Source organism: Cervus elaphus, chromosome X, assembly GCF_910594005.1.
Source record: "Cervus elaphus chromosome X, mCerEla1.1, whole genome shotgun sequence".
Taxonomy (NCBI): domain Eukaryota; kingdom Metazoa; phylum Chordata; class Mammalia; order Artiodactyla; family Cervidae; genus Cervus; species Cervus elaphus.
The window spans coordinates 28,822,307-28,848,816 of NC_057848.1; the positions used below are offsets into that span (position 1 = coordinate 28,822,307).

Sequence of the window (26,510 nt, forward strand, 5' to 3'; positions counted from 1 at the left end):
TCCACATAGAAAATTTTAAAAATATATATGACTGTGAAATTTGGAATAGCAAGAGATCCTACTTGCTAGTGGATCTAGGGGAAAGAGGAAAACAGACCACTGGCTTTTCAAAGAGCAGACCAAACTGAATAAAACAGGAAGGTGCTGACAGCCTTAATAATAACAGGAAAAATAAAGCCTTTTTCTGGAAAAATATATGTATAAAATATTTAACTGACATTAAATATTAACAATGAATTAATGAAAACACAAACCACTTTATTTATGTAGGAAGTTTGTTCCCCTTTAGAAAATATGCTGTTTTAAAACTAAAAATTATTTCATACATGATCCAGGCAGAAACTAGTGTGGATCTCTAGCGGTGAGTATTGTAAGAATGAGGGTAGATAGAAGTGACCTCCAAATGAGTCTCATTATTGTCTCCTGCCAATTCACTCTATGAAGGGTCAAAGTTCAAGAATTCTACGACTGAATGGATTACTAAGTGTCAGACCCAGTGAGACCCAGCACCCCCCCTCGCCCCCATATTTGTGTGGGAAGGGTGAGGAAAATGAAAGCCATTTGCACCTGATTCTGACACCCTGTGTCTCCTTTCTCCACTTGCCAGCTCCGATGGGGAGGGACAGTACCTTCCACCTGGCATTGCCTCTGAGCAGCTTTGTGAACTCCTTTGGGCTATTATGTTGGTTGGTACTTTGGCTTCTTTGGCTCCCAGCACCAGCTGATGCCCTGAGCTGAGTCCCAGTTGGGCAGGCTCTATTGCTCAGTGCTGTAGCTGTCTCCAGGGCATTGTTCTTGAGACTTCCAACAGGGCGGATTTGTGCAGTTGGCCCATCTGGACAAGATCTATAACAAGTAGAGCTCTGTGCAATAGGCTCATCTCCATAGTCCACCCCCCACTACCCCCGCCTTCGGGCTGCAGTAGCCTGACACCCCAGCCTGACCATGGAGAGTATCAAAGAGATACTCTCTGCTCCTTTCAAAGGGGTATTGCTTGTGGCCGCTCATTGATTGGCACTACCTGGGCAGAAATGGGAAAACAGGAATTCTCTGCCCCCTCAATTTAATCTCCTTTCTTAAGCCAGTCCTTTAGTTTGGAATCGCCTTGGCCACCATAATTAATATTTTCAATAAGATTAATTTCTGGTCCAGCTACCCTGGTCAGCCCAGAATGCTCACCACAAAGCCAAGAGACAAGAGGAATATCTCCACAAGGAGCAAAGGGCAGACAAGCTCAATAGGGAAAAGGGGGAAAGAAAGCTGAGCTCTTGGTTTGTCTGTAGGATCTGCTTTGGTCATTGGATTTATTGACTTTCAATTTTGAACACCTGTTTCTGAGGAAGGGTGAAAAGGAGGGCGCAAAGGGGAGGGAGGAAGATATGAGGCAGGGGAGAGACAGAGAGAGAGAGACTGAGCTTACATAGTTAATTATTCTAGATCCAGAAAAAAAAGACAAGATGTTTAAGAGATTGTTTGATCACTTCTGTCTTCCAGCTGTTTAGCCCTGCACTTTAATCTTTCCTTTTACAGTTCTTCCCAGTTGGATCATTTCAAAGGACTCAGAGTACCAGGCCCATGCTTTCCCATGTCCCAGTGTCAGGCCTGACACACTCTCTCTATTCTGATATTTTTTGGTAGCTTCAACTGACTGCTCCACCTCCTCACTGTGGAAAGAGAAGGGAAATGAGAAGGATTAAGAAGTACGTCCAAATTATGGTTTTCTAACTTCGACAGCTCCATCCTGAGCTTGGCCAAGTCAATGTTTGTCCAGTATAGGGATCCTCTATATACCTAGTTCCTTCCCAGGAGCCTCGTAGGCTGCTTTATCTTGGGTAAGGTTGCATGGCATTATTATTTGCTCACTAAAAGGAGGTGAAGGAGCAAGTTGGAAATGAGAGGTCCTGGGAAATAAAGAGATTTTAGAGAAAAGAAGAAACAAAAGTGCAGGCAACAGAAGACTCTCTGAGGATAGTTTCTGTATTCTAATCCTCCTCGGCCCTACCACCTTAGGCTCACTTTTCTTGAAAGCTTTATAGCATCAAGCAACTTTCTTAAAGACTAAGCATCTTTCTCTTTTTACACTCCACAGCAGTCAAACACACCCTGCCATGATGCTAGCTAGTTAGGGAATACAACAAATATTTCTGAGATCAGGAAATTTGGGTTGATCTGGAAAGGTGATCTTTCTGAGAGTCTAAGATTCCTGACCCCATTTTAACAGTGTTGAGGTTCCAAGGAAACTTGAAGACCTCTCTGTTGGGTTGTATAGCAACGCCTTACCCCAGTGTAGCCGATGACTGTTCAATCTCACTGAGTAGTGGGGAATCTGTCCCCTTGCCTTCCTCCCAGGGTCAAGGAAATCTGACTAAGTCACACAGGGCAGCACTTGTGGATGGGAAAGATTCCTGTTTGACCCATGGTTGGAGGGACAGAGGGCATGGTAAAGGTCAGACTCTGGGTAGGAGGTGGCAGGGGAAAGATTGGTGCAGATTAAGATGATAAATGCCAGAATCTAGTAGCAGTGTTCTGAATATCCTCTACCAGAGAACTGAAAAGCAGAGAAGCTCCAGTCAGGGTTATCCTGGCCACAAGAACATAGCCAAACCTTACTTTCATGAGAAATGGAATAGTATGGAGAAAATCTGGATGAAGATAGGTGAGCCATCTTTCTAAGTACAGCCACCATTGGCACCATGCATTGTAGCTCCACATAGCTTTGGGATTGGCTGTTGAAGTTCTGAGTGAGAGATCAGGAAGGAGCTGTCCAAGCCCTTGATGGAATCTACTGGAGAGGGAAAGCCCACAAGGAGAAAGCAGGAAGCCAACAACTGGACTCTTAAGCTCCTATTCATAGTGCCTGGTGGATATCTTCTGACCGTAGCACTTTATAGACAACCCAGTAGAAGATGTTGAAGATGAGGAAAGTGAAAGGGAAGACAGCTCGGGAAATGGTGTCAATCCTCTTGGCCTGGTCCACGTAGAGTTTTCGCATGGTTTCTCCTTCCCTTAGAAGTGGGGCTGGAGGTTGGGGGCTATAAATGCCAGAACCTTCCATTGCACCTCCATCCCTTGCCTGCAGGCAGTGGCCCAGGCCATAGCCACGGAAATAAAAGCGACTTTCATGGATGATATCTTCCTCCTGGAATTACATGGAAGAAAAGGCAGAATTTGAGGTCACAGTTCTAAAGTAGAAGAATAGAGACCACACCACACAAATATCTCAGGCGATGCTATGCAGACAGGGTAGGTGGGTACACAGGCTCATTGCATGCTTTTTTATGGTCACAAAACTATTCACGAGATAGATGTATGCTAAGCAGCTATACGTGGTATGTATGGTCTATGTTTATGATTCCATTTGCAGATAAGCCTTGAGCTGCCTTTGTAAAATGCATAGCATCATTTAGAGCCATCTAAAACCCAGGAAAGTGCCAACTTACTGTGAGAGGCACATCTCAATGTCAAGTTATCTCTGACTGGTAATAAACAGAATAAACAGAACAATGAAACCTTTAGAAAGCACAGCTGGGATAGTTAGACTTGGAAACTTGACTTTAATGACTTCCAAAAGCTGCAGAATTATTTCTCCTTGTACAAAGTATCTTTAAAAAAATGTTTATCTCTGAAAATTCCAAAAGTTTTAAATAACCTAGTGGGTTATCCGAATTAGGATAAAGCTGATTACGCTCTTGCAGATGTGTGTGCTTCTAGGGTAACATTTATTACCCAATACACATTCCATTCATGTGCAGTACATGAATTCTGATGAGCACATTAACACTGAAGAGGTAAATTTTATCTAAGCATTAAGTAATGTATCAGACTATACAAAGTTCATTTGTCCAATAAAAATGACAACTGACAACCTTAAGTAGCTACAACACAGCTGGGAGTCAGGAGGTAAGGCCAGAAAGATACGTGGATAGAGACCTAGAGAGAGATGGAGAGGGAGAAAGAGAGGAAAAAGAGAGAGAACCAAAGCCCCCAAGTGATCAATAGAACTTTACTCATATAAGAGTCTTTCAGGGCCTAACTCAGAGCCTATTTATTGTTGGTTTCTATACAACCCCAACCTGCCCCATTTTGTCTCCTTCTAAAGGACACACTCTGCCATCACAAGTGGTGGTTCACAACCTGGAAATTAGACATAGGACAGGTAAGTATATACCACAACCTAGGAATACTTCATTCAAAGATGATTATAATTTTTTAAAGTATCAATGTTTATAGCAGTAAAAGCTTCAGCTATGTAAGAAATAACCTCTTGTGGGATGGTACCAACTATCTTCTCAGTTTGCCCAGAACTGAGGTCTTCCTGATACTTAGGACTTTCAGTACTAAACAGAATAAGGCACATGTATATATTGAATGGATGTGACAGATATACATAAAATGTAGATAAAGCAGATTTTACACATGCTATGCAGTTAGAAGGACATCATAGGATCTTTATCATGGGACCTCTATAATTATAGTAACCCATTTAAAAGTGGCTTTGTCAGTGAGATGTTGGTGTGGTTGGTCCCATTAATCCTTGATTATGACAGCACTAGAAGGCCTAGCCTGTCACTGGGCATCAGAGGTGGACAAGCTCAGGTCAGAGATTTGTCAACAGATCCTATCTCTTTCTCTACCTGCTGTAGGCTCATACGTGGGAAAGGACGTCAGTCTGGCTCACCGCTGTGTCCCCAGTGCCTAGCACAGAGCTGGCATCTGATAGGCACCCAGTAGACATTAGCTGAATGAATGAATGGACTGATGAGCCACATGTGGAATACAGGACAGGGAATGGCTTTGTTCTCATGAAGCCAGCATCCTCTCAGGATCTCAAACTGAAGAGTCTACTCAGAAGAGAATCTTAGCTACAGAGTGCCTGGCAGAAAAAATGACTGTTTCTTGCCCCACCTCTGCACAATGGCCTGAGGCCCCTTAGAAAGAATGGCATTGTTGGCATAGGGAAAGGTCTCTCTAAGTCTGCCCACCAGAGAGCCTTGCTACCCAATCCTTGATTTTGCCAGCCTCTGTGAAGAGAGTTGTACATGTGTGCATGCATGTTAAGTCAGTTCCATCATTCCTGACTCTTTGCAACCCTATGGACTGTAGCCCACCAGGCTCCTCTGTCCCTGGGATTCTCTAGGTAAGAATACTGGAGTGGGTAGCCATTCCCTTCTCCAGGGGATCTTCTCCTCCCAGGGCTTGAACCCGCATTTCCTGTGACTACTGCATAGCAGGTGGATTCTTTACCCCTGAGCCATCAGAGAAGCCCTGTACCTGTGTAGGCCAGAGGCAATTCACCCTTGTGGTGGTGCTTTGACCCTGAGTTGTGATAGGGAGACCTCAGCTCTGTTGTCTAAGTTCTTTATACAACCTGTCACCATAGGCCTTGGCTCACCTCACCTGTATTCTGTAGTTCATTTTCACACTGTTTCTTCATGACAGGTTGTGCTGGATCCATTTTACAGATTGAGAACCAGAGGTAAACAAAATAACTCCCAAGTAAGTGAAAAATGTCCCTTGAACTGCAAGGAGATCAAACCAGTCAATCCTAAAGGAAATCAGTCCAGAATATTCATTGGAAGGACTGATGCTGAAGCTGATATTCCAATACTTTGGCCACCTGATGCAACGAACTGACTCCTTGGAAAAGACCCTGATGCTGGGAAAGATTGAAGGCATGAGGAGAGGGCGACAACAGAGGATGAGAAGGTTGGATGGCATCACTGACTCGATGGACATGAGTTTGAGTAAGCTCCAGGAGTTGGTGATGGACAGGGAAGCCTAGTGTGCTGCAGTCCATGGGATCGCAAAGAGTCAGACATGACTGAACAACTGAACTAAAGTGAAAAATGAGGGAGTAAATAAAATGAAGTTTTCTTTTGCTTTCTAGTTCAGAGTCCCTCAGACTCCCTGTTCCCCATTGCTCATCCTAATCTCTGTAGGTATACAGCTAGAGGATACAAGCATGGAATATATTTGTTTGCAAAAAGCTCTGAAAGAGAAAGTTAAATCCAACTTTTGCTATTTCTGTTTCTATATATCTAATTATTTACCCTTTTCTCCAATCACAGTAAACCTAAACAGAATTATTTGGAACTATTTTTCAAGCTGGAAAAAGCTGTTTCCCACAGGAGAGAAAAAACACGGCCAATAGTATGTCACCCTGGGCTCTTAAAAAAATTTTTTTTTAAACATATTGTACCACTTGTAGTTGAGGTAGCAAAGATGAGTGGACTAAAATTAAAGGGTGAGGGTCCTGAATTTGGGTACTGCTTATTTAGGACAAATTCAGAGGGGTGTGTGTGTGTGTGTGTGTGTGTGTGTGTGTGTGTTGGGGAGGGATAATGGAGAGCTAAACTCCACTTTGTGGCTTTCATGCTTCCAAGGTGGTTCTAGTGGTAAAGAATCTGCCTCCCAGGGCAGGAGACACAAGAGACATGGTTGAGTTCCTGGGTCGGAAAGATCCCCCTGGAGAAGGAAACGGCAACCCACTCTAGTATTCTTGCCTGGGAAATCCCACGGACAGAAGAGCCTGGCAGGCTACAGTCTACAGAGTTGCAAAGAGTTGGACATGACTAAGCACACTAAGCATTCTTGTGGCTTCCATGGCTGTTGAAATGGAGCATTTTTGTGGCAGATATCTATAGGGGATGAGGGCTGGGGAACTAGAGAGGACAGATATTCCAAAATCAAGTGGGGATGGGAATGCACAGTGTGGGAGATGAGGTGTGAAGATGGGAAGGATGGATTGATATTGAGTGATGTATATTGAAGTGAAGAGAGGAGACTGGAGAATGGGGAAGGGTCCTGGGAGATGGAAAGAGGCAAGCAGGGTTTTCGGACCAAGTTCCTGAGAGGATTGGGCAGTATTTTAAATTTCTTCCATTTCTCAAGCTATTCTGTTGATAATGGTAAGGCTTTTTCCTCTGTCTATCTTGAAAGAGAGCCCTTGCCAATAAGTCTGCAAAGATTGGCAGATTGGTTTCTGTGGCTGCTGTGTCCAGAACCTAGTGCCAGGGCCTGATGAGGTTATAAAAAATGAGAAACAGACCCTTCTGTGTGAGGCTTCTAGACTAGCTAGGAAGACAAAGCAGAAATGTCTAGGAAAAAAAATAAGCTATCTTAGACTGTAACATGGAAGGAGACCACTACAAAGTGCAAATGGATGGTTGAGATTTGGGATTTGAGAAGAACAGGATGAAGTCTGGAGCTTGGTGAACAGCTGGCTGACTTCTAGAATACTCCTAACTTGCTCTTGGCTAAGGGATCCTTGAAAATCATATGGAGTCTCTCTCTCCCTTAAGAGGGCTCCTCTCAGGCTGAAAATCGCTTCTCTAGCTGGAATAGCAGGGTCCAGAGAGAGGTTCTAAAAATGGATCAACCCTGTATCAACTTTTTCAGCCTGCTCAGTGACCTCCAGGATTCAGCTACATTACTTCTGGGATAGCAATGACTGTAGGAAACTCAAAAAGGGACAGAACTAATGATACAGTTAATGGTTTTCAGGTTTTATCTACATTAATCAAAAGCCTGGGCCACTTTGAGGCAGGATCCAGGTGCCTAAGCAGGGCCCAGGCTGCTGTTGTAACTATGTAATAATTGAGCACTGATTGTGACAGGATTCATTATGAGGTCAGGATCACCCGGTATATGACCAGGAGGGGATAGGCTGCGGGGAGTTGGAGGTTGGAGAGGTGCAGGGAAGGAGGTGGGACAAGTGTCACCCTGGAGTATCTCTACAGCAACCACAGCAGTCTTCTGTTACCAGGACACCTGTAGAGGCAATTTAGCTGGGAAAAGAAGTCTGGAACGGGTTGGCAGACTGTTCTTTTCTAAGGTAAGCATGGAGAAGGCACCAAGATTAAAACCCTTATAAAGATAAGATTTGGGTACCTGTGGGCAGGTTTGACACAGCTAAAGAGGTGGGAGCAGTTAACTTACAAAAGGGTGCACCTACTTTTCTTGCCCTTCTGCCAAGTCCATATGTTCTTCCCCTGAGCCTCTGCCTAGGATAGGAAAGGCTTTTAGGACTTTTGATAGGTCCTAATCCAGGAGGTACAGTTGTGGATCACTCCACTAGAGGGCGTGTTTCCCAGACCGCAACTCAAGGACTGAAGCCGGGAAAAAATGGATGAATTCCGACCAACCACTAGATGAGACAGGAACCCTGCCCTCAGCAGAAAGGGACCTTAGCAAGGAACATGAAATCCCGGAGGTAGCTTTTGAGATATTTTTAGTGCAGACATATTGTAAGGGTACTCCAGGAGCAGCTGAAACGGGAGGTGGGGCTGTTAGGAAGAGAGAAGAACCTTAGTGTTAGAGTGGCCCCAACAAGCTAGAGCCAGTTTGCTTAGCTAGATCATTGTTTTCTTTCCCCACCCAGAGATCATATGTGCTTTAGTGCCTCCAGATTAGGCAGTAAACAGGGAGTTGGAGCTCAGGATAGGCCAGAATTTTGTGTGTCTGATGATTAAGTGCCCCTTATGTAGCTCAGCAAAGGCTTTTAGTTTTGCTCATAATTGGGCACTTCCTTCTGTGACAGTGGCCCAGGCACTTCTTTTGTTATGACAGTGTACCTAGCACCTATCATCTGGGCGATGGGGTGGCGGGGGGCGGGGGGGGGGCGGGGGGGGGGCAGGGGAGGATGCACTGCCTCTGTTGTCATGAGGACAAGATCCCTACTTTGCTTCCCCAGGTGATCACAAACAAGAATGAGAGAAAATAACAACTCATGCCTAAAAAATCTGATGCACCCAATGGAGACCAAGGTGAAGAAATGAAAGAGCCAGAAGATGCAAGTGGTAGTGTTTCAATTCCAGCTTAGTTATGGGGATCCTTTTATAATGCTCCTCTAGAAAGGCACCAATGCCTGACTTGAATTCTTAACCACCAGTCAGTATACGACAACCTGGGGTACCTTCCTTCTGGGTGGGAGGAGAGTCAGGAGCAACCACTACTAATTCTCAAAGCAATCTCGTGGTAAGTCAGTCGATGAGGTTCTAATATTGGCTAATATATTTGCAGTGCTTACTATGCAGGGGAATCTTCCCATGCTGTTAATTTACTCTGTTAGACTGCCCTACAGGAATGAATGTCCCATTGGACAGATAAAGAAATGGAATCAAAAAGGTTAAAGTACTTAGCTTATTTGTGACCAGCCTGGGACTAGAATCCAGGGTTCCTGACTGCCTGTCTAGTCCTTGCAGTCTAGATTGAGTCTTGATTTGTGGGAGGAGTAGTAGAAAGGAAGCAGTCCAAAGGAGAAAGGAAGTGGGCTCCTCCCTAGTTATGCTTACCATGCGGTGGCGCCTCTGCCTTCTTCGAAGTCGAATGAATTCCTTATGCTGACGAGAGACAAAATTGACAGCAGCGTACTCCAGCAGGGCAGCGAACACAAATAGCAGGCACACGGCCATCCAGATGTCGATTGCCTTCACGTAGGACACCTGCAACATCCATCAATGGAAGAGTCAACCTTCCTCAAGTTCTTTCATGGCCACTGCCGTGGATTACCAGCCTGCATCAACTGCCTGCTATTCTGCAGCTTTATCCTGAATTTCTTCTCGTGTTTAAAGAAGCTTTCCTTGATATGTCCCATTATCTGAAGGACTATGTCAAAAAGATCAGACTTGACCGATCTGCTTCATCCCTCTGCCCTCTTCACCCTCCACTTCCATCTACTTTTCCTCCCTATACTTCTTTTCCTTCCTTTATTTCTCCTTTTTGAACTTCTGCTTCTGCTTCGTATTATCCTTTTCATTCTTATCCTCTTCTGATTCTTTTCTTTGAATAAAAAGCAATGAATATGAATGCTGGATTTCTTTGCCTTCTGTTCTCTCCTAGAGTAACACAGCTGTGGTGGTAATTGGGCAGGGTGTGTTATTCCCAAGTGAGACATATGAGGACATTCGAGGCCTAGAAGGGAAAAGTCAGCCAAGATTACCCAGTGAGAAGATGGCACTAGGGCTTAGGGATTCTGGGCATCAATTCAGCGATGCTGCAAATTACCTAGGTTGCAGTCTCAATACCAGACTATGAGTTCCCTCCTTTCCTTCCTCCATGTCTATTCTTCCTTTGACCCTATGATTTTTCCCTGCCATTCTTTGCAAGAGACCCTGGTGAGGATTTGAAATGAGTGGAGAGCAGGGGCCTCATCTCTCACAATGAAGAGCAGGACAGGGTAGGGATCCCAATGGGGTGCACCATCCACCCCCTGCTATGGATGTTTCTGTCATTTCAAGAATGCTGGCTTCTGCCTATCCAGTCTCTAGTGGTCTCCTCTACTACCTGCCTTGGTAGCTTTCAGGTACCATCAGCCCTCTGTATCCATGGGTTCTGCATTTGAGGATACAGAGGAAACATAAGGGACTTGAGCATCTGCTGCTTTGGGTATCTGTAAGGAATCCTGGAAGCAATCCCCCAGGGGCACTTGAGAGATAACTGTACTTTTCTCTCCCATTTCCTTTGTGAAGATTAAATGCTCACTTCTCTTGAAACAGGATTGTGGCTGGGTGGGACGAGAGGGGACCAGAGGGCAGAGGGAACGAGAGGGGACCAGAGGGCAGAATTCAGGTTTATGAAGTCCTTCCACTTCCTCAATCAGATCACCTTCTTACAAAGTTTTGAGTAGCTAAGCTCACCTTATGGGGTTCCCCAGCAGGAGTAGGATTTATAATAGGCAACTTCTTTCACCAGCCTCTGCTATGTTGGACACTGAGGATGCTGCACACTCCTGGTAAGGAGCGGGTCTCACAAGATAAAACTTCCACCTCCACAGCTCTTAATCAGGGCTGACCCCCACACCCATTTCCCCGTCCCTCCCCCCACCAGGGGCATTTCAAAATGTCTGGAGACATTTTTGGTCACACAATTTTAGGATGGTGCTGGCAACTGTCTTCTAAAGGCCAGGGATGCTGCTAATATCCTACAGTGCACAGGACACCACCCCTCCCCCTGCCAACCCACACAACAAAGAAAAATGATCTCACCCAAAATGATTATAGTGCTAAGATGGAGAAACTCTGCTCTATTTCTTTTAGGGTAATTCTATTGAGATGATAGTGGTGGGTTGCTAGGCAACCCTGATTAAGCATCCCTTGGTGTTTCCACTTTGCCACCTACAAAGAGGGCCTCCTATTTCATTTACCATCTCCCAGTCCCACTGTGCCCCCAGGGATGTTAAGAAAGTGCTAGGAAAAACCACAGTGAGATAATGACAGGGGAGGTCCACGAAGGGCTTTGGACCATCAAAAGAAAAAGGACACCTTAAGAAGCAGGAAGAAAGTCTTGTTAACAATAAGTGTCAACAATGCACCTTAAATATCTCTGGAAATCATCCACTCACTATCCTGGCTCATCTGAAGGATTGCAACAGCTTCCTAAACAATCTCCCTGCATCTCTGCTGGCCATTTCCAATCTGTTCTTCAAACAACAGCCATAATTTTGTTTTCAAAATGGAAGTTTGATCATATCATTCCTCTGCTTACAACCCTTCAGTGGTTCTCCACTATCTTTCTGATACAGTCAGTGCTCCCCTCGGCATGACACCTAGCCCCTGCCTACTTCTTTCAGCTATACTGTGTCCCTTGCAATCTATGACCCTGCCATGCTGATCAATTTCAGTTGTCTCCCAAGGGGATCATCTCTTTGTGTGTATCTCTCCTTCACCTTGATGATCTTTACTTAAATGTCTACTTTAGATACCATATCCTCTAAGAAGTCTTCCCTAATCATCCCAGTCTGGGTTGATTGCCCCGACTGGATGTGCCCAGGTTACCTACACCTGAGCATCCATCAAATATACCTGGCTCTTTCCTTCACTAGATTGTAAGCTCTTCAGTGGCAAGGACTATTTCTATCATGTTTGCTCCAGTGCCTAGCTAAGAGCCTGGCACATAGTATCTTTTGAATTAATGAATAGGTGGGTGGTGTATTTGTCTCTGCTCGTTCTGTTTGCCCTCTTAGCCTTCTTTGTTACTACCTGCCCCAGGAGCTGTAGGCCATTTAGATGACAGGATTTTGAAAGAATTGGGTCCCTCCTCCGTGCTGCAACTTTAGGTCTAATCTGTCAGTCTCTAGTAAGAACTTCCATTTAACCCTCCATTATACACTGAACCAACTGGAAGTTGTATAGATCAAGAACCTGGCAAAGAAACAATGATGGGTGCCTTTAGGAGCCCTAGCCCTCATAAAGGCAGAGAAAGAGCAACTTCCAGTAGCATGGGAAGTGGCCATCCCAGTTGAGTTCCCTTACAAAGTGAGCCTCGGCTGCTCTCATCCTGGACACTAGAATAGCATTGGGGGTGAGATTGCTGTTGGCTTTCAAAAGCCCCTGATCTGGCCCCACATTTTTCCTTGGGGCTCGCATGAAATCTAAAGTTGCGCAAACTCAAGAGTGAGCAGAAACTCTCTGACTTAGTCCCTTGCTCTATGGGGCTGGCCAATGAAAATTTTTAGTTCAGGGTCTATGCCTGTGTATTTTGCTATTAGCCAATGAGGCCAAGAAAAGGTCATCAACATAGAGAACAGACTTATCGTTGCCAAAAGGGAGGTGGTGGGGTAGGGAAGGACTGGGAGTTTGGGATTAGTGGATACAAACGGGTATATATAGCATGGATAAACAACAAGATCCTACTGTATAGCACAGGGAACTATATTTAATATCCTGTGATAAACCATAATGGAAAAGAATAGAAGAAAGAATGTCTATATATGTATAACCTAGTCACTTTGCTGTACAGTGGAGATTGGCACAACATTGTAAATCTATCTATCTATCTATAAAGAAAAGGTCATCAAAATCTGATGAGAAGTTACCAAATACCACACCCCTCCCCCAAACCAAACAAAACCAAACAATCCTCCAGTAAAGTCCATTCTTTCTATGTGAGAAAACAGAATGATTCCCGGGAGCAGATGGATGGTGTTTGCTCACAGGAGGGGACTGGAGAAAGGAGTTCTCTCAGCAAGAATAAGGCATAAACTGAAGCAACTCCCTGAGTCAGAGGAGAATTTCCTTGTATGGCAGCAGCAATAAACTAGGGCAAGGGTTCTTAGGTCTGAACTACTTTTCTTCCTCTGGTCTTCATGCAAGGCCACTACTGCAGCCTCACCTGGCCCTGAAGCCTTCACCTAAGCCCAGTTTGCCTCTCAGAGCCTCTTCAATATGCTTGTCATTTAGAAAACACATTTACAGGCCTACCTCAGAGATGTTATGGGTTTGATTCCAGATCACTACAATAAAGCAAATCGCACAAATCTTTTGGTTTCCCAGTGCATGTAAAAGTTACATTTACAATACACTGTAGTCTAGTAAGTGTGCAATAGCATTATGTCTAAAAAAACTATATGTATATCTTAATTTAAAAATACTTTATTGCTAAAAAGATGCTAGCCATTATCTGACAACTCAGGGTTGCCACAAACCTTCAATTTGTGGGAAAAAAAGCAGATCTGCAAAGCACAATAAAATGAAGTGCAATAAAATGAGGTAAGCTTGTATAGGAAATTATCTCTGACAACTTTCCATGTGACACGATCCTAATCTCAGCTTTGTCACTGTCTGTCCCTAGAGGAACTTAGGATCATCTCAAAGGTTTCCTGGTGATTCAAAAATAATTGAGAGTACTACCAGCTGCTTTAGGCCTAGGTCCACTACCCAGTCCTTTCCACCTAGACCCCTGATAATTATAACAATAACTAACAATTATTGAGTGGTTATTATGTGCCAAACACCATTCTCTGTGTTAATACATTATCTTATATATTTCTTGCAATAACCCTATGGAAGAGGTAATATTCCCATGTTACAGGTGAGGAGACTGAGCAGGAATTTACCTGAGATCACCATTAGTAAATGATGAGGCTGGGACTTCAATAAAAATCTACCTGTCTCAAAAAAAAAAAAATTCCTGTCTCTAATCTCCTACTCTTAACAACTATTGCCCCACCCCCCCAGTATATAGGAAATTTGTAAATTCAGTCTGAGTATCCAGATCACCCCCTGTTTAAGTCCCCAGTAAAAGTCTTCTTAGGAATAAACACTGGGAGATATGAGATCACAGGGCCTGGTTTCCAACAAAACAGAGCAAGAGGGAATATATTCACTATAAGAGCCATAAAAACTGTGTTGTTTTTGCTTTTCATTATTTCTCCATGGCATAGTATAGTACCTGGTACACAGCATGTGCTCAATAAATATTTACTGAATGAATGAATTAGCTTGCTCCCTGATCGTCTCAGAGCCTTGCTGACTTTAAGGACATTGAGGTGATGACCTCTAAATTCTGTACATTAAGACATGAGGCAGGGAAAACCTGGGTCCAGTCCCATCAGCATAAATCTCTCTGTGTAATCAAAATATCACCTGGCCCTAGAAAATCTGAGTCCACTGACTTTAATTGCTATTTGCTGCCTCAAAGTTTTCTCACCCCCAAAGAAGGGACATAGTCTCTAGAGCTCTTTGTGATAGTATCTGATTTCTGACATGGCGAGAAACAGACATCAGTTTAAAATCCTTGTATTTCTTTGATTGTTCCTTGTGAAGCATGACCTTGAGAAAGTCATTCTATCTCTCTGGGCTGTAATACCCTCATCTGTGCCATGAGGCAATGGGGCTTTCTACTTGCTGAGGGTATTTTGATCTTGGACATGCTAGTATTTCCTGATGAAAGTCAAAGTCAGCACTGTCTACTCATTCCCTAGCCAGACAGCATCTGCAACCCCAGTCTCCACACTGTTTTTAATGTTATTAGCAGTGTGTTCCAGGGGAAGAGAATGCAGGACACCTGCTCTTGCTTGATGGCTCTTCTCTACTTTAAATCCAAGGAAAATAGTCAGTGGGAGGAATGGGGGAATGAATGGTAAATGGGGAGCTCTGTGGCAAGCAAGGTCCCTGGCATGTCTCTTCACCTTAGGCAAAGAGGCCCGGGAGCCAGAGCTCTGAGTTGTCATGGTGAGCACAGTGGTGATGCCTAGGCCCACTCGGGCAGGGGCAGCATCCATGTTGATCCAGAAGGAGACCCAGGACAGGATGACGATGAGTAGGCTGGGGATATACATCTGAATCAGATAGTAGCCCATCTGTCGTTCCAGGTGAAACTTTACCTCGATGCAGGTGAATTTCCCTGCAAGGAAAGAGGTGAGGTGTCAGGCCGCAGGTCCCCAGCCAGCAGCTGAAACTGAGAGGCAGGAGTTGGGCAGCTAAGCTGGGTCAATAATTGAGCCTATCAAAATGGTCCCAGGGAGTACCAGATGTATGTTTTGATGAAGCTCTCAGAGCAGCCAACAGGGACCTTACCTCTTGCTCCAAGCACTTTAGTTGCCAGCAGAAGGCCTTCCCATGACAGTACTGAAAGAGGATTAAGAGTGGGAGGGCTCCAAAATCAGGCTGGATGGATTTGACTCCTGAGCTTCCGTCCACTAACTGTGTGACCTCAGGTGAAACACCGAAGCTTTTAAAGCTTCAGTTTCCTTGTCTATAAACTAGAATACCAACAATATCCATTCCATCACTGGGCAATTGTAGGAATTAAGTTAGATGATGCATTTGAGGTGTTGAACACTTAGGCAGCTGGTACTGTTCTTATGATTAACAAAGCGATGAGCCTAGACTCCACTCCAATCTCAGCATCCTTGCTGGTGTTTGCTGGGACCCCCTGAAGCTCTCCAGCAATGATTCACTGAGATAAACACTGCCTGTGTCTTAAGCGAGTAAGAAGAGCTGGATAGCAAATATCTGGAGACAATGTCCAACAGAGACCAGCTCTGGATGGTGGGCAGCGAGTTCCCAGACAGCATTGGGCAGCAGTGTTCTATTCCACCAACAAAAAGCGTGTTGGCCCTGGGCACATGTACCAATACTCTCCTCCTCTGCCAGTCACCTTCACTTTACCCTGCTTCCCACGCCCCAAGGCTAAGAAAACACTAGCTCAGAGCTTCCCCTGGTAGTAGATGCTTAGGATAACCAAGGCAAAAAGCAGGGAATGTGTATATTTTTCTTTTATTGTGGCCCAGTCTTGCTCTTAGCAGGCCTGTCTGATTCCTCAAGGTTAGTGATTTCATCAATGACTGACTAAGACTTTGTCATGTGTGTGATGCTGTGATCTCCCAGTGTTGCCTGAGTCCATCTCACTTCATCCCACTCCAGGCTTCTAGCCATGAAGTGTTTTTGGTATTCATATTTTCTTTCCGATGATAGCGGTTTTGTTTTCATTGACATAATTAACACTTGTCTAGCATAGAAAAAATGTGAAAGGTAGAGAGGGAATAATAATATTCATAAACTGACATTTATCAAGTCCCTACTAAGTGCCCTGACTTTATATAGTTTATCTCATTTAAATTCCATAGCAACTCTTTGGGGCAGGTAAAATTATTATTTCCCGTTTTACAGGTAGGGATACTGAAGTTCAAAGAGATTAAGTTATGTTTCTTGAGTGTTCCCAACTAGTAAATAGTGTGGCCAAAATTCAAACTCAGCTCTATCTGATTCCAAAGTTCTTGCTCTTATCACACTGCTTCAGAAACACTTGGTGCTATTTCCTTCCAGGATTTTTTTTTCCCTTCCAGGATCTTTAAACAAATGCTTTTGGTTTGTATCTTTCACCACAATAGAATCATTCTGTGTATACAACTTTGAATCTTAACCTTTTCCACTTATATTTTCCAATGTTGATATAAGTGCCTTGCAAGCATCCTTTTAAACCTCTGGATAATATCCCAGCAAGCAGATATGCTATGTAATTTATTTAACTTCTGCCCTATCAGTAGATATTAAGAGCAGTTCTGAGTTTTTGCTAGTATAAACAGTGACCCAGGAGCCCTCTTGGGGTCTAAAGTCAATATGATTTTTTGGAATATTTCCTTAAAATAAATTCCAAGGAGTGGAATTCCTGGATCAACAGGTAGGGAAAAAATTTAGATTCCAGACTAAAGTTTTCCAGTGTGCACCCTGGACCACCTGCATCAGAATCCTCAGGATTTGTGTTCAAATGCAGATTTCTGGGCATCACTCAAAGCACATGTAATCAGAATCTCTTAGAGGTAGAACCCAGGAATCAATATTTTAACAGGCTCCCCAGGGAAATATGATGCACACCAAAGTTTGAAAACTATCAGTCTATATACAAATTGCCAGTTTTTTTTTCCTGAAAAAGTTTACACCAATTTCCACTCCCACCAGCATTTTCTAAGTTCAATGACTCATTCCTCTCCCCAACTACCTGCACCCCCACATACACAAACACATATTCATAGGCTTGCACCCAAAGCATATCAGCACACCATTGGAGGAACCCAGGATCTCCCTTCTTCAGGTTGTGGCCCCTATCTCAGCGTCATAGCTCTTCACAACAGCCAAATGGTCAGTGGAAATGAGGAACCTGCAGCAATTAGGGAAGCTGCAAAAGGAAGGTGCTCAAGCTGGAAAAGCAGCCACTCTTCATTTCCCGACCCAGTTTTCACACCTGGGAAACCAAGTCAATTCATGAGACTTGGGCACTGGAGACAGTGGCAGTGGGTGTGGACAGTAAGCCAGCTGGTGCCCTGAATTCTATTCTCTCCTGGTTCAATGTAGTCATTTAATACTCCCAGATGTAGAAATTCCTCACTTTCCACATGAAGTTGGCCCCAGGACAGGTGGAACACTCCTGCCACTCACTGACACAGGCTCATTTGTTCTGCAGCATGTGATAGGGACAAGAATATGGGCTTTGGTGGTGGAACATGGGCTTTGAATTTGAAATCAGTCATTTACTAACTGTGGGACTTGGATAACTGATTCAATTTCTTAGAACCTCAGTCTTTTCTTTCTGAGAAATGGGGCTGATCACCGCTACCATAATGAGATAAAACATATGAGAAACTTCACATGCCATCGGGCACAGATTGGACCTTCAATAGAGGCCAGCTGCTTTGCCCCTTTCCCTCCCATCTGGAGGCCCTTCATGCAGCCCACAGCCAGTAAGATCCTAGGTTTTTTACCTGTGTTGTAGTGCTTGGTACAATAGCCTAGATCCTTCTCATCCCGCAAGATAAACTGAGGCAGAGTCAACCCCTCGGCCACTTGGACAGCAGGAGCATCTTCCAGCCACTCAAACATGAGGTCATTCATGGTGTAGCCAACTGAAAGTGAAAGAGATGGCAGAAGGCTGCAGAGTGTGGGTGTTGGTTGGGGGTAGGGAGAGGGTTAGAACTGGCAGGAAAGAACAGATGAGGAATAAGGCCTGGGTTTTAGTAGGTTTATCATGCTCATCTGGGAAAGAAAAACCGTTCTGAAGAGGGTGCTTGATCAATTGCTTCATGTGCCCAGCCTAAGTGGGTAAATCAGAAAGATTTCAGATTCCTCTTTTCAAGCATTAGAAAGTCCCAAAGAGAAATCATTCTGGCAGACCTAGAAAGCACATCAAAAGGCTTGGAAAGATGTCAAGGAACCCAGCTGGGAACCTCCTGCCCCATCTCAAACCCAGGGGAGTAAGCATGTGTACTGACCACATACCTTGAGCTGAGCCAGCCTTGGAGCTGGGGCTTCTGCCACCTCACTCCAGAGAGGAGAGAGCTATTTATACCCTGCCAGCCATGCATGGGCCAATGTGCCTACCACAGACTCCTAGCCAGGGCCCTGAATTGGGGCAAAGTGAGAGCTAACATCAAAAGTGCCAAGTTGCTCATGGAGAGCTAGAATTTCGTGAAGGCTCTTGCCACATAGATGACTATATTCACAGGTTGGGTAGAAATGGGAGCAGAAACACCAAGGCTCACAGATGTTCAGTGTAGGGCCTTGGCCCAGAGTAGCTTTGTGACTTTAGGCAAGTCACTTCCCCTTCTCTAAAATATTCCACTTACATTTCAGAGGAGGTAATGAGGACTTGGACGTGAAGGTGGTTTATGAACTCTAAAAAGCGGACCACATAGGACAAATTCTATCCATCACTATTGTTATATGTTAGAAACAGATTGACAAGACTTTTCTGAGGATCAAATGCATAACTCCTGATCTCGCAGTCTCATTTGCCCAGGAAATGGCAAAGAAATGGACATGGGCGATGTCCAGCCTTGTCATCCTTTAGCTTCTCTGTACTTGGGACAGCCCCTGCAGGCTGTCACCCTATGCCCTTGGTAGCCTTTGGCTGACCTTGGTACCCTTGGCACTGTCCTATGCTTAGAACTGTCCTCTCTCACCTCTCTATAAAAGTAATCTGTACACACTGCTATATGTAAAATAGATAAACAACAAGGGCCTACTGGATAGCACAGGTAAATATATTCAATATGTTTTAATAACCTATCATGGAAAAGAATCTGGAAAATAATACATATATAAGGGAATCACTTTGCTGTACACCTGAAACTAACAAAACATTGTAAATCAACTATGTGCTGTGCTGTGCTTAGTCACTCAGTCATGTCCGACTCTCCGCAACCCCATGGACTGTAGCCCACCAGGCTCCTCTGTCCATTCTCCAGGCAAGTATACTGGAGTGGGTTGCCACGTCCTCTGCCAGGGGATCTTTCCAACCCAGGGATCAAACTCAGATCTCCTGCATTGCAGGTAGATTCTTTATTGTCTGAGCCACCAGGGAAGCCCAAGAATACTGGGCTAGCCTATCCCTTTTCCAGGGGATCTTCCCAACCCAGGAATTGAATCAGGGTCTCCTGCATTGCAGGTGGACCCTTTACCAGCTGAGCTACCAGGGAAGTCCAAATCAACTATACTTCAATAAAAAAATTGCCTATGTTCACAAAGAATCAGGGTTCAAAGACTGCCCATCCCTGCCAACTCTGGATTTGCATAGGCATCTTGAATATGTTAACTCAAAGGAAGTAAAGATAGAATTACTGCAGGCACTGTGAGAGGGAACATATCTCTGGACACAGGAGGTACTCCTCAAATGGCCCTCCACATCCAGCCCAAGCACACTGGTATATAACGTTGGTACCTTATTCCCTGCAAATAGCGAGGGAATGGAAAAGCACATTAGACTGGGTGTTCAGGAACTCTGGCTTCTAGTCTTACCTGGGCAAAGAGCTGACTATGTATGCTTGGGGAAGTCTGTCACCACTCTGGGCTGCCCTTCTCCTGTCTGGAATATCACCGCATGGGGTTGCCTAGTTGGTATCTCAGGCATCACTCTGTGACTTTCTAGGGACACTTACAGCTCTCCAGCTGCATCGTGCAGGTCTGGATGTCCATGGGGAAGTTCTTGAGGTCCATCGGACAGGACAAAATGAGAGTCAGCCTGGCAGGGACAGGAAGAAAGAAGCCAGGCTGGCTGAGTGGGGCTCAGCACAGCACAGGGACCTTCCCCCCAGCCCTCAGCCTCTGCCCCTTGCCCCGAGTTCTCCTGGTCATCTACCAGCTGCACCTGATGCTGTAGAGCACGTTTCCATTCTTGAAGATGCGCAGCAACTTGTTGTCTGTGGTCACCTCATGGAAATTGGCCCCTTTCTCATTGGCAAAGAACAGGTCTGGCTTCCAGATCAAGTCCAGCATGGAGGGATCGAGGTCCAGCGAGTCATCAGGATATTCTCGGTAGGCCAGGCGTGGGTCGTTCCACTGCTGTCGCAAGAAGACATTCACCCGGTAGTCCTGGGAGAGGGCAGAGATGGGCCCATAAGAGGCAGTGTTATTGTAGGGACTAGCAAGCCTACCTGAACAGGAGGGCCATGAGGAGGAAAATGCTGGGAACACATCTCAGGGGCAGTGGGCATTTTTCACTGGAGAAGGAGCCTGCCTTGGGCTGATATGGCAAAGATGGGAAGGGAAAAGGCATTTATTAAGCTCTTACTATGTGCCTGAGTCTTTGCTAAGTGCTTTCTTCATATGCATCATCTTATTTAAATCTCACCTCAACCCTGAGAGGAGAGTGCTGTTATGATTCCCATTTTACAGATGAGGAAACTGAGACAAAGAGAGATTTAAGTAAAACTGCCTAAAGTCATACAACTATTAGATGGTAGAGTCTGAGATTGAATGCAGGCTTTTCTGATTAAAAGCCTGTGCTAGTCATCAAGCTATCTTCCAAACTCGACCATCTGCTGCTTAGGCTAGCCTGCCTTTAGCCACAAAAACCCTGGGCTGGGGAAAGATAAACTCCTAGTGACCACCTTTGGACATCCCATGGCTTTAGCCATGATCCTGAAACAGGGAGAGGACGGCAGAGGAAAGACTGGCTTGCTATCTGGTGGGCTTTTCCCATTCACACTAGAGAGGAAGTGGGGGGCACGGAGATGCTTTACCATGGTAGTCTCAGTGATGGAGCCAAAACTGTTGATGAAGATATTGCAGGTCACATTCACAGGTGGGCCTAAGGGTAGCAAAACACAGCCATATTGGTAGAGCATTCCAGGAATCTGGGAGAAGATTCCAAGACTGCCTCTCTGAGCTGGAGGCCAGGGCCCTGCTGGGAGAAGGCAGTGCCTGGCACATAGACCCAGGGTGATGGGGTGGGGATGCTCCTTCCAAGCTGTGAGTGCTAGACCTGTTCCCCAGCCTCCTGGCTCTAAGGTAGGCAATGGGGGTGGCTCAGTGTCCCCAAAGTGAGTGGGGAGGGGGAGGGTTTGTAGGATGAATACTTCTTACCTTTAAAATTAGGCCGAATCCTGGCATCATACCCAGATGTTCGCCCCATAAGCTTGTCCAGGAAATCAGAGGGGGACATGGGCTGGGACCCCTTGGTCCCAGGTTTGACTTCCTCTTTTGCCAAGGCCACCCTGGACAGGAGAGAGAGTTAATCACTGAGATCAGTTGTGTGTGCATGTGTGCTAGGTTGCTTCCATCGTGTCCAACTCTTTGTGACCCCATGGACTCTAGCCTGGGGCTTCTCTGGTGGCTAAGCAGTAAAAGAATCCACTTGCAATGCAGAAGACGTGGGTTTGATCCCTGGGTCGGGAAGATCCCCTGGAGGAGGGCATGGCAATCCATTCTAGTATTCTTGCCGGGAAAATCCCATTAACAGAGGAGACTGGTGGGCTATGGTCCATGGGGTTGCAAAGAGTTGGACATGACTGAGCACACACAGACTGTAGTCTGCCAGGCTCCTCTGTCCATGGGATTCTCCAGGCAAGAAAACTGGAGTGGGTTGTCCTGCCCTCCTCCAGGGGATCTTCCTGACCCAGGGATTGAACCCACATCTCTTATGTCTCCTGCACTGGCAGGCAGGTTATTTACCACCAGCACCACCTAAGAAGCTGGAGATCAGTTATATTCTACCTTTATTACAGATCCTTCACTTTCCTGTTCCCACCCCACTTTGGCTGGTCTCCATATCAGTGAGGAGATTAGGAGATGGGTTTCTGCATGTCCACTTGCAAATGAGAAGAACAGAAACAGCCGTAAGCCAACACAACAGCTCACTAGTCAGTCCTAGACAATTGCTTTCACATATATTAGATCTTTTTGCTCTCACAACGTTCATGTGATGGGGGCAAAAACTGTTACTTCCATTTTACAAGTGAGAAAACTCCTTCCAAAGAAGGAGTGATCTGTGGAACTGTAAATCAGTGCAGCCACTGTGAAAAACAGTATGGAGTTTCCTCAAAATATTAAAAGTAGAACTATCATATGATCCAGCAATTCTACCTGTGGGTATTTTTCCCTAAGGAAACAAAATTACTGTGTTAAAGAGATATTTGCACCTCTCCCATGTTCATAGCAGCATTCTTTGCAATATCTAAGACATGGAAAGCACCCAAGTGTCCATCAACAGATGAATGAATAAAGAAAATGTGATATATACATACACACACACAGTGGAATATTACTCAGTCATAAAAAAGAAGGAAAATTCTGCCATTTGCAGCAACGTGGACAGACTTGGAAAGCATTATGCTAAGTCAAATAAGTCAGATGGAGACAAATGCTGTATGATCTCAGATATAAACATGGAATCTAATACATAAATAATAGATAGATGGATAGATAGATAGATCAATCAACTAACTAACCAAGAGAAGAATGACTTGCCCAAAGTCTCACAGCTGAGGCCTTATCCAGTGTTCTCTTTCTGACAGTGTCTTGAACACATTCAAACATGAATGACAGAATTCATGTGGCTGCAGCAACACTTTGTACATCTGGCCTAGCCAAGGATGGAAAGGGCTCAAGGGCAAGTGACATCCCTAAGAGTTGGTTTCAGTTCTTTGGCCTTCATGCTGATCTCTCAGGGGCTAGGACTCAGCTTCTGGAGAGGGCAGTTTGGCTTCTGCTCCAGCAAGAAGCTACATTCTGAGCTGGACCTCGGTTCAGTCGGCTGCAGGCAGATGAACTTGCCTTTGCAATAACATAGGCAGGAAAAAGCAGGGCTCTAGGAGCAAGGGAAAGACTCCCAGTAAAGAAGCCATGCTGCGAAGGTCAACTCCCATCTTATCTCCCTAAGAGCTTCATTTCAAGGAAGGGGCCAGGGTGCTTTGGCCTAGCCTAGAGGCCAGCCCTCTTCTCCCCCGACAGGTTTTCCTCTAAGGGGAGCAAAGTTTCTCCCATACGCCTGCTTGTCTGCTTACCAGCCAATAGCTAGACCAGGGACCAGGAATTCAGCAAGGGCTTGAGGGCAGGGGTGGAACTGAAGCTAGACTCCTGGCTGGGCCCTGTGCCTCCTGCTCCATCCTGCCGTCATCACTAGAGCCAGCTCCCCTGTGCTGGGATGTAAGGTGACTGCTCTCCTGCGTCTGAGTCTCCTTTGAGCCAGTGTGCTCCTCTTTCCCAGTAAATCTGTGTACCTGCCAGTGATTGATACAGTAATAAAAGTAGCTGAGGCACCATGCTAAACACTTTATCAGAGTTCTCACATCAGTCCTCTCAATAAGTACCATTATTATCCTCCTTTTATAGGTGAGGAGTGCAAGAAGGAGCAATTTGTTCACGATCATACAGTTTCTAAATGGTAAAGCCAAGATTCCCACCCAGAGCTCTTGACTTCAAAACTAAGCCTATCCACAGAGGTAAAGAACAGACTTTTGGACTCAGTGGGAGAAGGAGAGGGTGGGATGATTTGAGGGAATAGTATTGAAACATATATATTACCATATGTAAAATAACCAGTGGGAGTTTGATACGTGACATGGAACCCAAAGCTGGTCTTCTGTGACAACCTGAAGGTGTGGGGTGGGGAGGGAGGTGAGAGGGTGTTTAGGAGGGAGGGGACACATGTATACCTATGGTTGATTCATGTTGATGTATGGCAAAAACTATCACAATATTGTAAAGTAATTATCCTCCAGTTAAAATAAATTAATTAATTAGAAAAAAACTAAGTCTATCTACTACAGTATTGAGATATGAGCAGCCCCAGGCAGGCTGCCGAGGAACCAGAGTTGGGGAAGGTCAGTGGCAGCCTCACTCTGACCCCTAGAGTCCTGCCTTCTCGGATCCCAAGAGCAAGAGGAAGCTCTTACCCTGGGAACAGAGGCCACCTTGGCCCTGAGCAGGGGTTGCCAGAGCAGGTGGCTTAAGCATGCTCTGAAAATCCAAGGAGGCGCTGGTGCAAGCAGAAGTCGTCCGTGGCTTCACCATGGGACGTCCACACTGGCCAGGTGCTGCTGCTGGCCATGTGCTGTCTGCTCCCCGCCCCCAGGGAGGCCACGTGGGCCTGAGTGTGGGCCCCCAGGGAGGCCACATGGACCTGAGTGTGGAGCAGCCAGACCCTTGCCACCGTCCTCAGCTCCACTCTCATGTCATCTCTCCCACTGGCCCCAGCCCCAGGACCCTGGGACTGGCTGTGAACTCAGCTGTCTTGGGTCCCAACCCCCGTGGCAGCCCATCTTTTCCAAGGCTACCTCATTTGTGGACCTGAGAGCAGAGTCACAGTGTGTAGACTCTCCTTTCTCCCATTCACTCCTGGAAAGTTCTAAACACCGGTAGGACTCAGGAGGTTCCAGAGCTGGAAATCTTTCTCATGGAAGGCCCTTGGATGGGGTAGAGGGGAGAACGCCAATTCTGTTATTGGGTGCCCAAGTGACCTTGGTCAGGTCACCTGCCCTCTCTAGGCCTCAGTTTCCATAAGTTCAATGAAGGACTTGGACTCAAGGCTTCCTAAGGTCTCACTTTGCTCTAATCACCAAGAGGGCTTTGCTGCCATCAAAGCCTGGGCCTTGGTGTAATTTCCCCTGCACCAGGGCCAGCAAATGCCAGTTGGGTGTCCCCTTCTGCCTGCATCCTCATATCAGCTCCAGTTGAGCTGCCATTGCTATACTACTTTGGGCTCCTTTTCACTCTGAAGAAGTTTATTTGCTCCCTGCCAATGCCACTGCATCCCTGCCTGCCTGCCCACTCATGTGTCTGGCAGCACATGAGAAGGAGGCTCCTCAGGGGCAAGCAATCCTGGGGTGCTCCCTGAATGAAGAGGAGGATGGTATTGCAGTGGCACTCACCCGCCTCCACCTTGGGAGGCACTCTTCTGACCAGTGCAGCCCAGGGCACAGCCATCTTTCCTCCAGCATCCCCTGTCCACCTAGCTTCCCCTGTTCACCTAGACTTCCCCCCAGCCCCCAAAGCCCAGGAAATGATGGCCACATAGTACCACTCCAGGGAGCAGCCAGGTGTCCCTTGGGCAGGGTAGGGAGAGTGCAGAGGGCCCAGCTTTGATCAGCCCGGCTTTATCCTAATGTGGTTTGGGGAAAATCCTGGCTCGTTGTAACCTTTTGGGTGAGCAGCTGGCAGAGGTTGGTGTTATTTTTAAGGATGAGGAGCATGTGGTCAAGTTGGGAGGGAGATAGGGTTGGAGGGCAGGACAGATGGCTTCTGTTCAGGGGCTCACTCCCTAGCCCCTACCCTGACCCAGGAAGCTCTTACCCATGCAGAAGCCTTCCCATCACCTCTGGGGCTTTGACATCCTTCACAAAAGGCTCCTGGGATCTCAGTGGAGATGGATGAGTCCGCTTCTGGAGCCATCCTATCCGTGGGCTTTTGGCAAACTTCAAGGAAACTCTGCCAGAGCCCCAGTTGCCCCCCTCCCCAGCCCGTGTTTGCATGCATCTCCTTCTTACCCCCACTCAGCTCACCTGAGGAGGACCTGCCCTGGCAGGGTCCAGAGGAGAAGGAAAGAGAGGGTTGCTGGATTGAGAGTTGTCATCCTGTGGGGACCCTGGAGTCCTTTTCTCAGCCTGGCTGCCAAGGTGAGAGGGGATACCCTGGGCAGGAACGCCGAAAGTACAGATCCTTCTTCCTGCTCAGGCAGCTCTCGCCTGAGGGGTCCGGGCTAGGAGTGGCGTGCTCCCTCCCCTCTTCTCTCTTCTTTGCCCCGTCCCTCTCAGTCAGGGGGCCAGAACTATCCCCCTGGAAGTGATCCTGACACAGATAACCACTGGCTCCTGCTCGAGCTCGCCTGGGGCTCCGGAGGGCCTCAGCCTGCCTGCCTGCCTGCCGGGGTGCTGAAGGAGATTCTTTTTGGGAAGCAATCACTCTCTAAACCCCGGAGAGTCTTGGAGGAGAGGGGGGAGGGAGACTGTATGAAGATGTTTCCCTCCCTCCCATCTCCCCCTGAGATGCACCCTCCAGAAAGCAGCAATTTAAAGGCAC

General features: G+C 46.1%; 1 protein-coding gene across 1 annotated transcript; it reads right to left on the reverse strand.

The window, feature by feature from the left end:
- Positions 1–2,219: 2,219 nt before the first annotated feature.
- LOC122689821 (glycine receptor subunit alpha-4) lies at positions 2,220–26,510 on the reverse strand. The gene is made up of 9 exons (XM_043896575.1): positions 25,994–26,510; positions 21,579–21,709; positions 21,236–21,303; positions 20,362–20,585; positions 20,153–20,235; positions 17,981–18,121; positions 14,909–15,123; positions 9,294–9,443; positions 2,220–3,139 (listed from the first exon to the last, which is right to left on the reverse strand). The coding sequence occupies exons 1-9, from the start codon at positions 26,062–26,064 to the stop codon at positions 2,849–2,851; spliced, it is 1,374 nt and encodes a 457-aa protein (XP_043752510.1). The 5' UTR covers positions 26,065–26,510; the 3' UTR covers positions 2,220–2,848.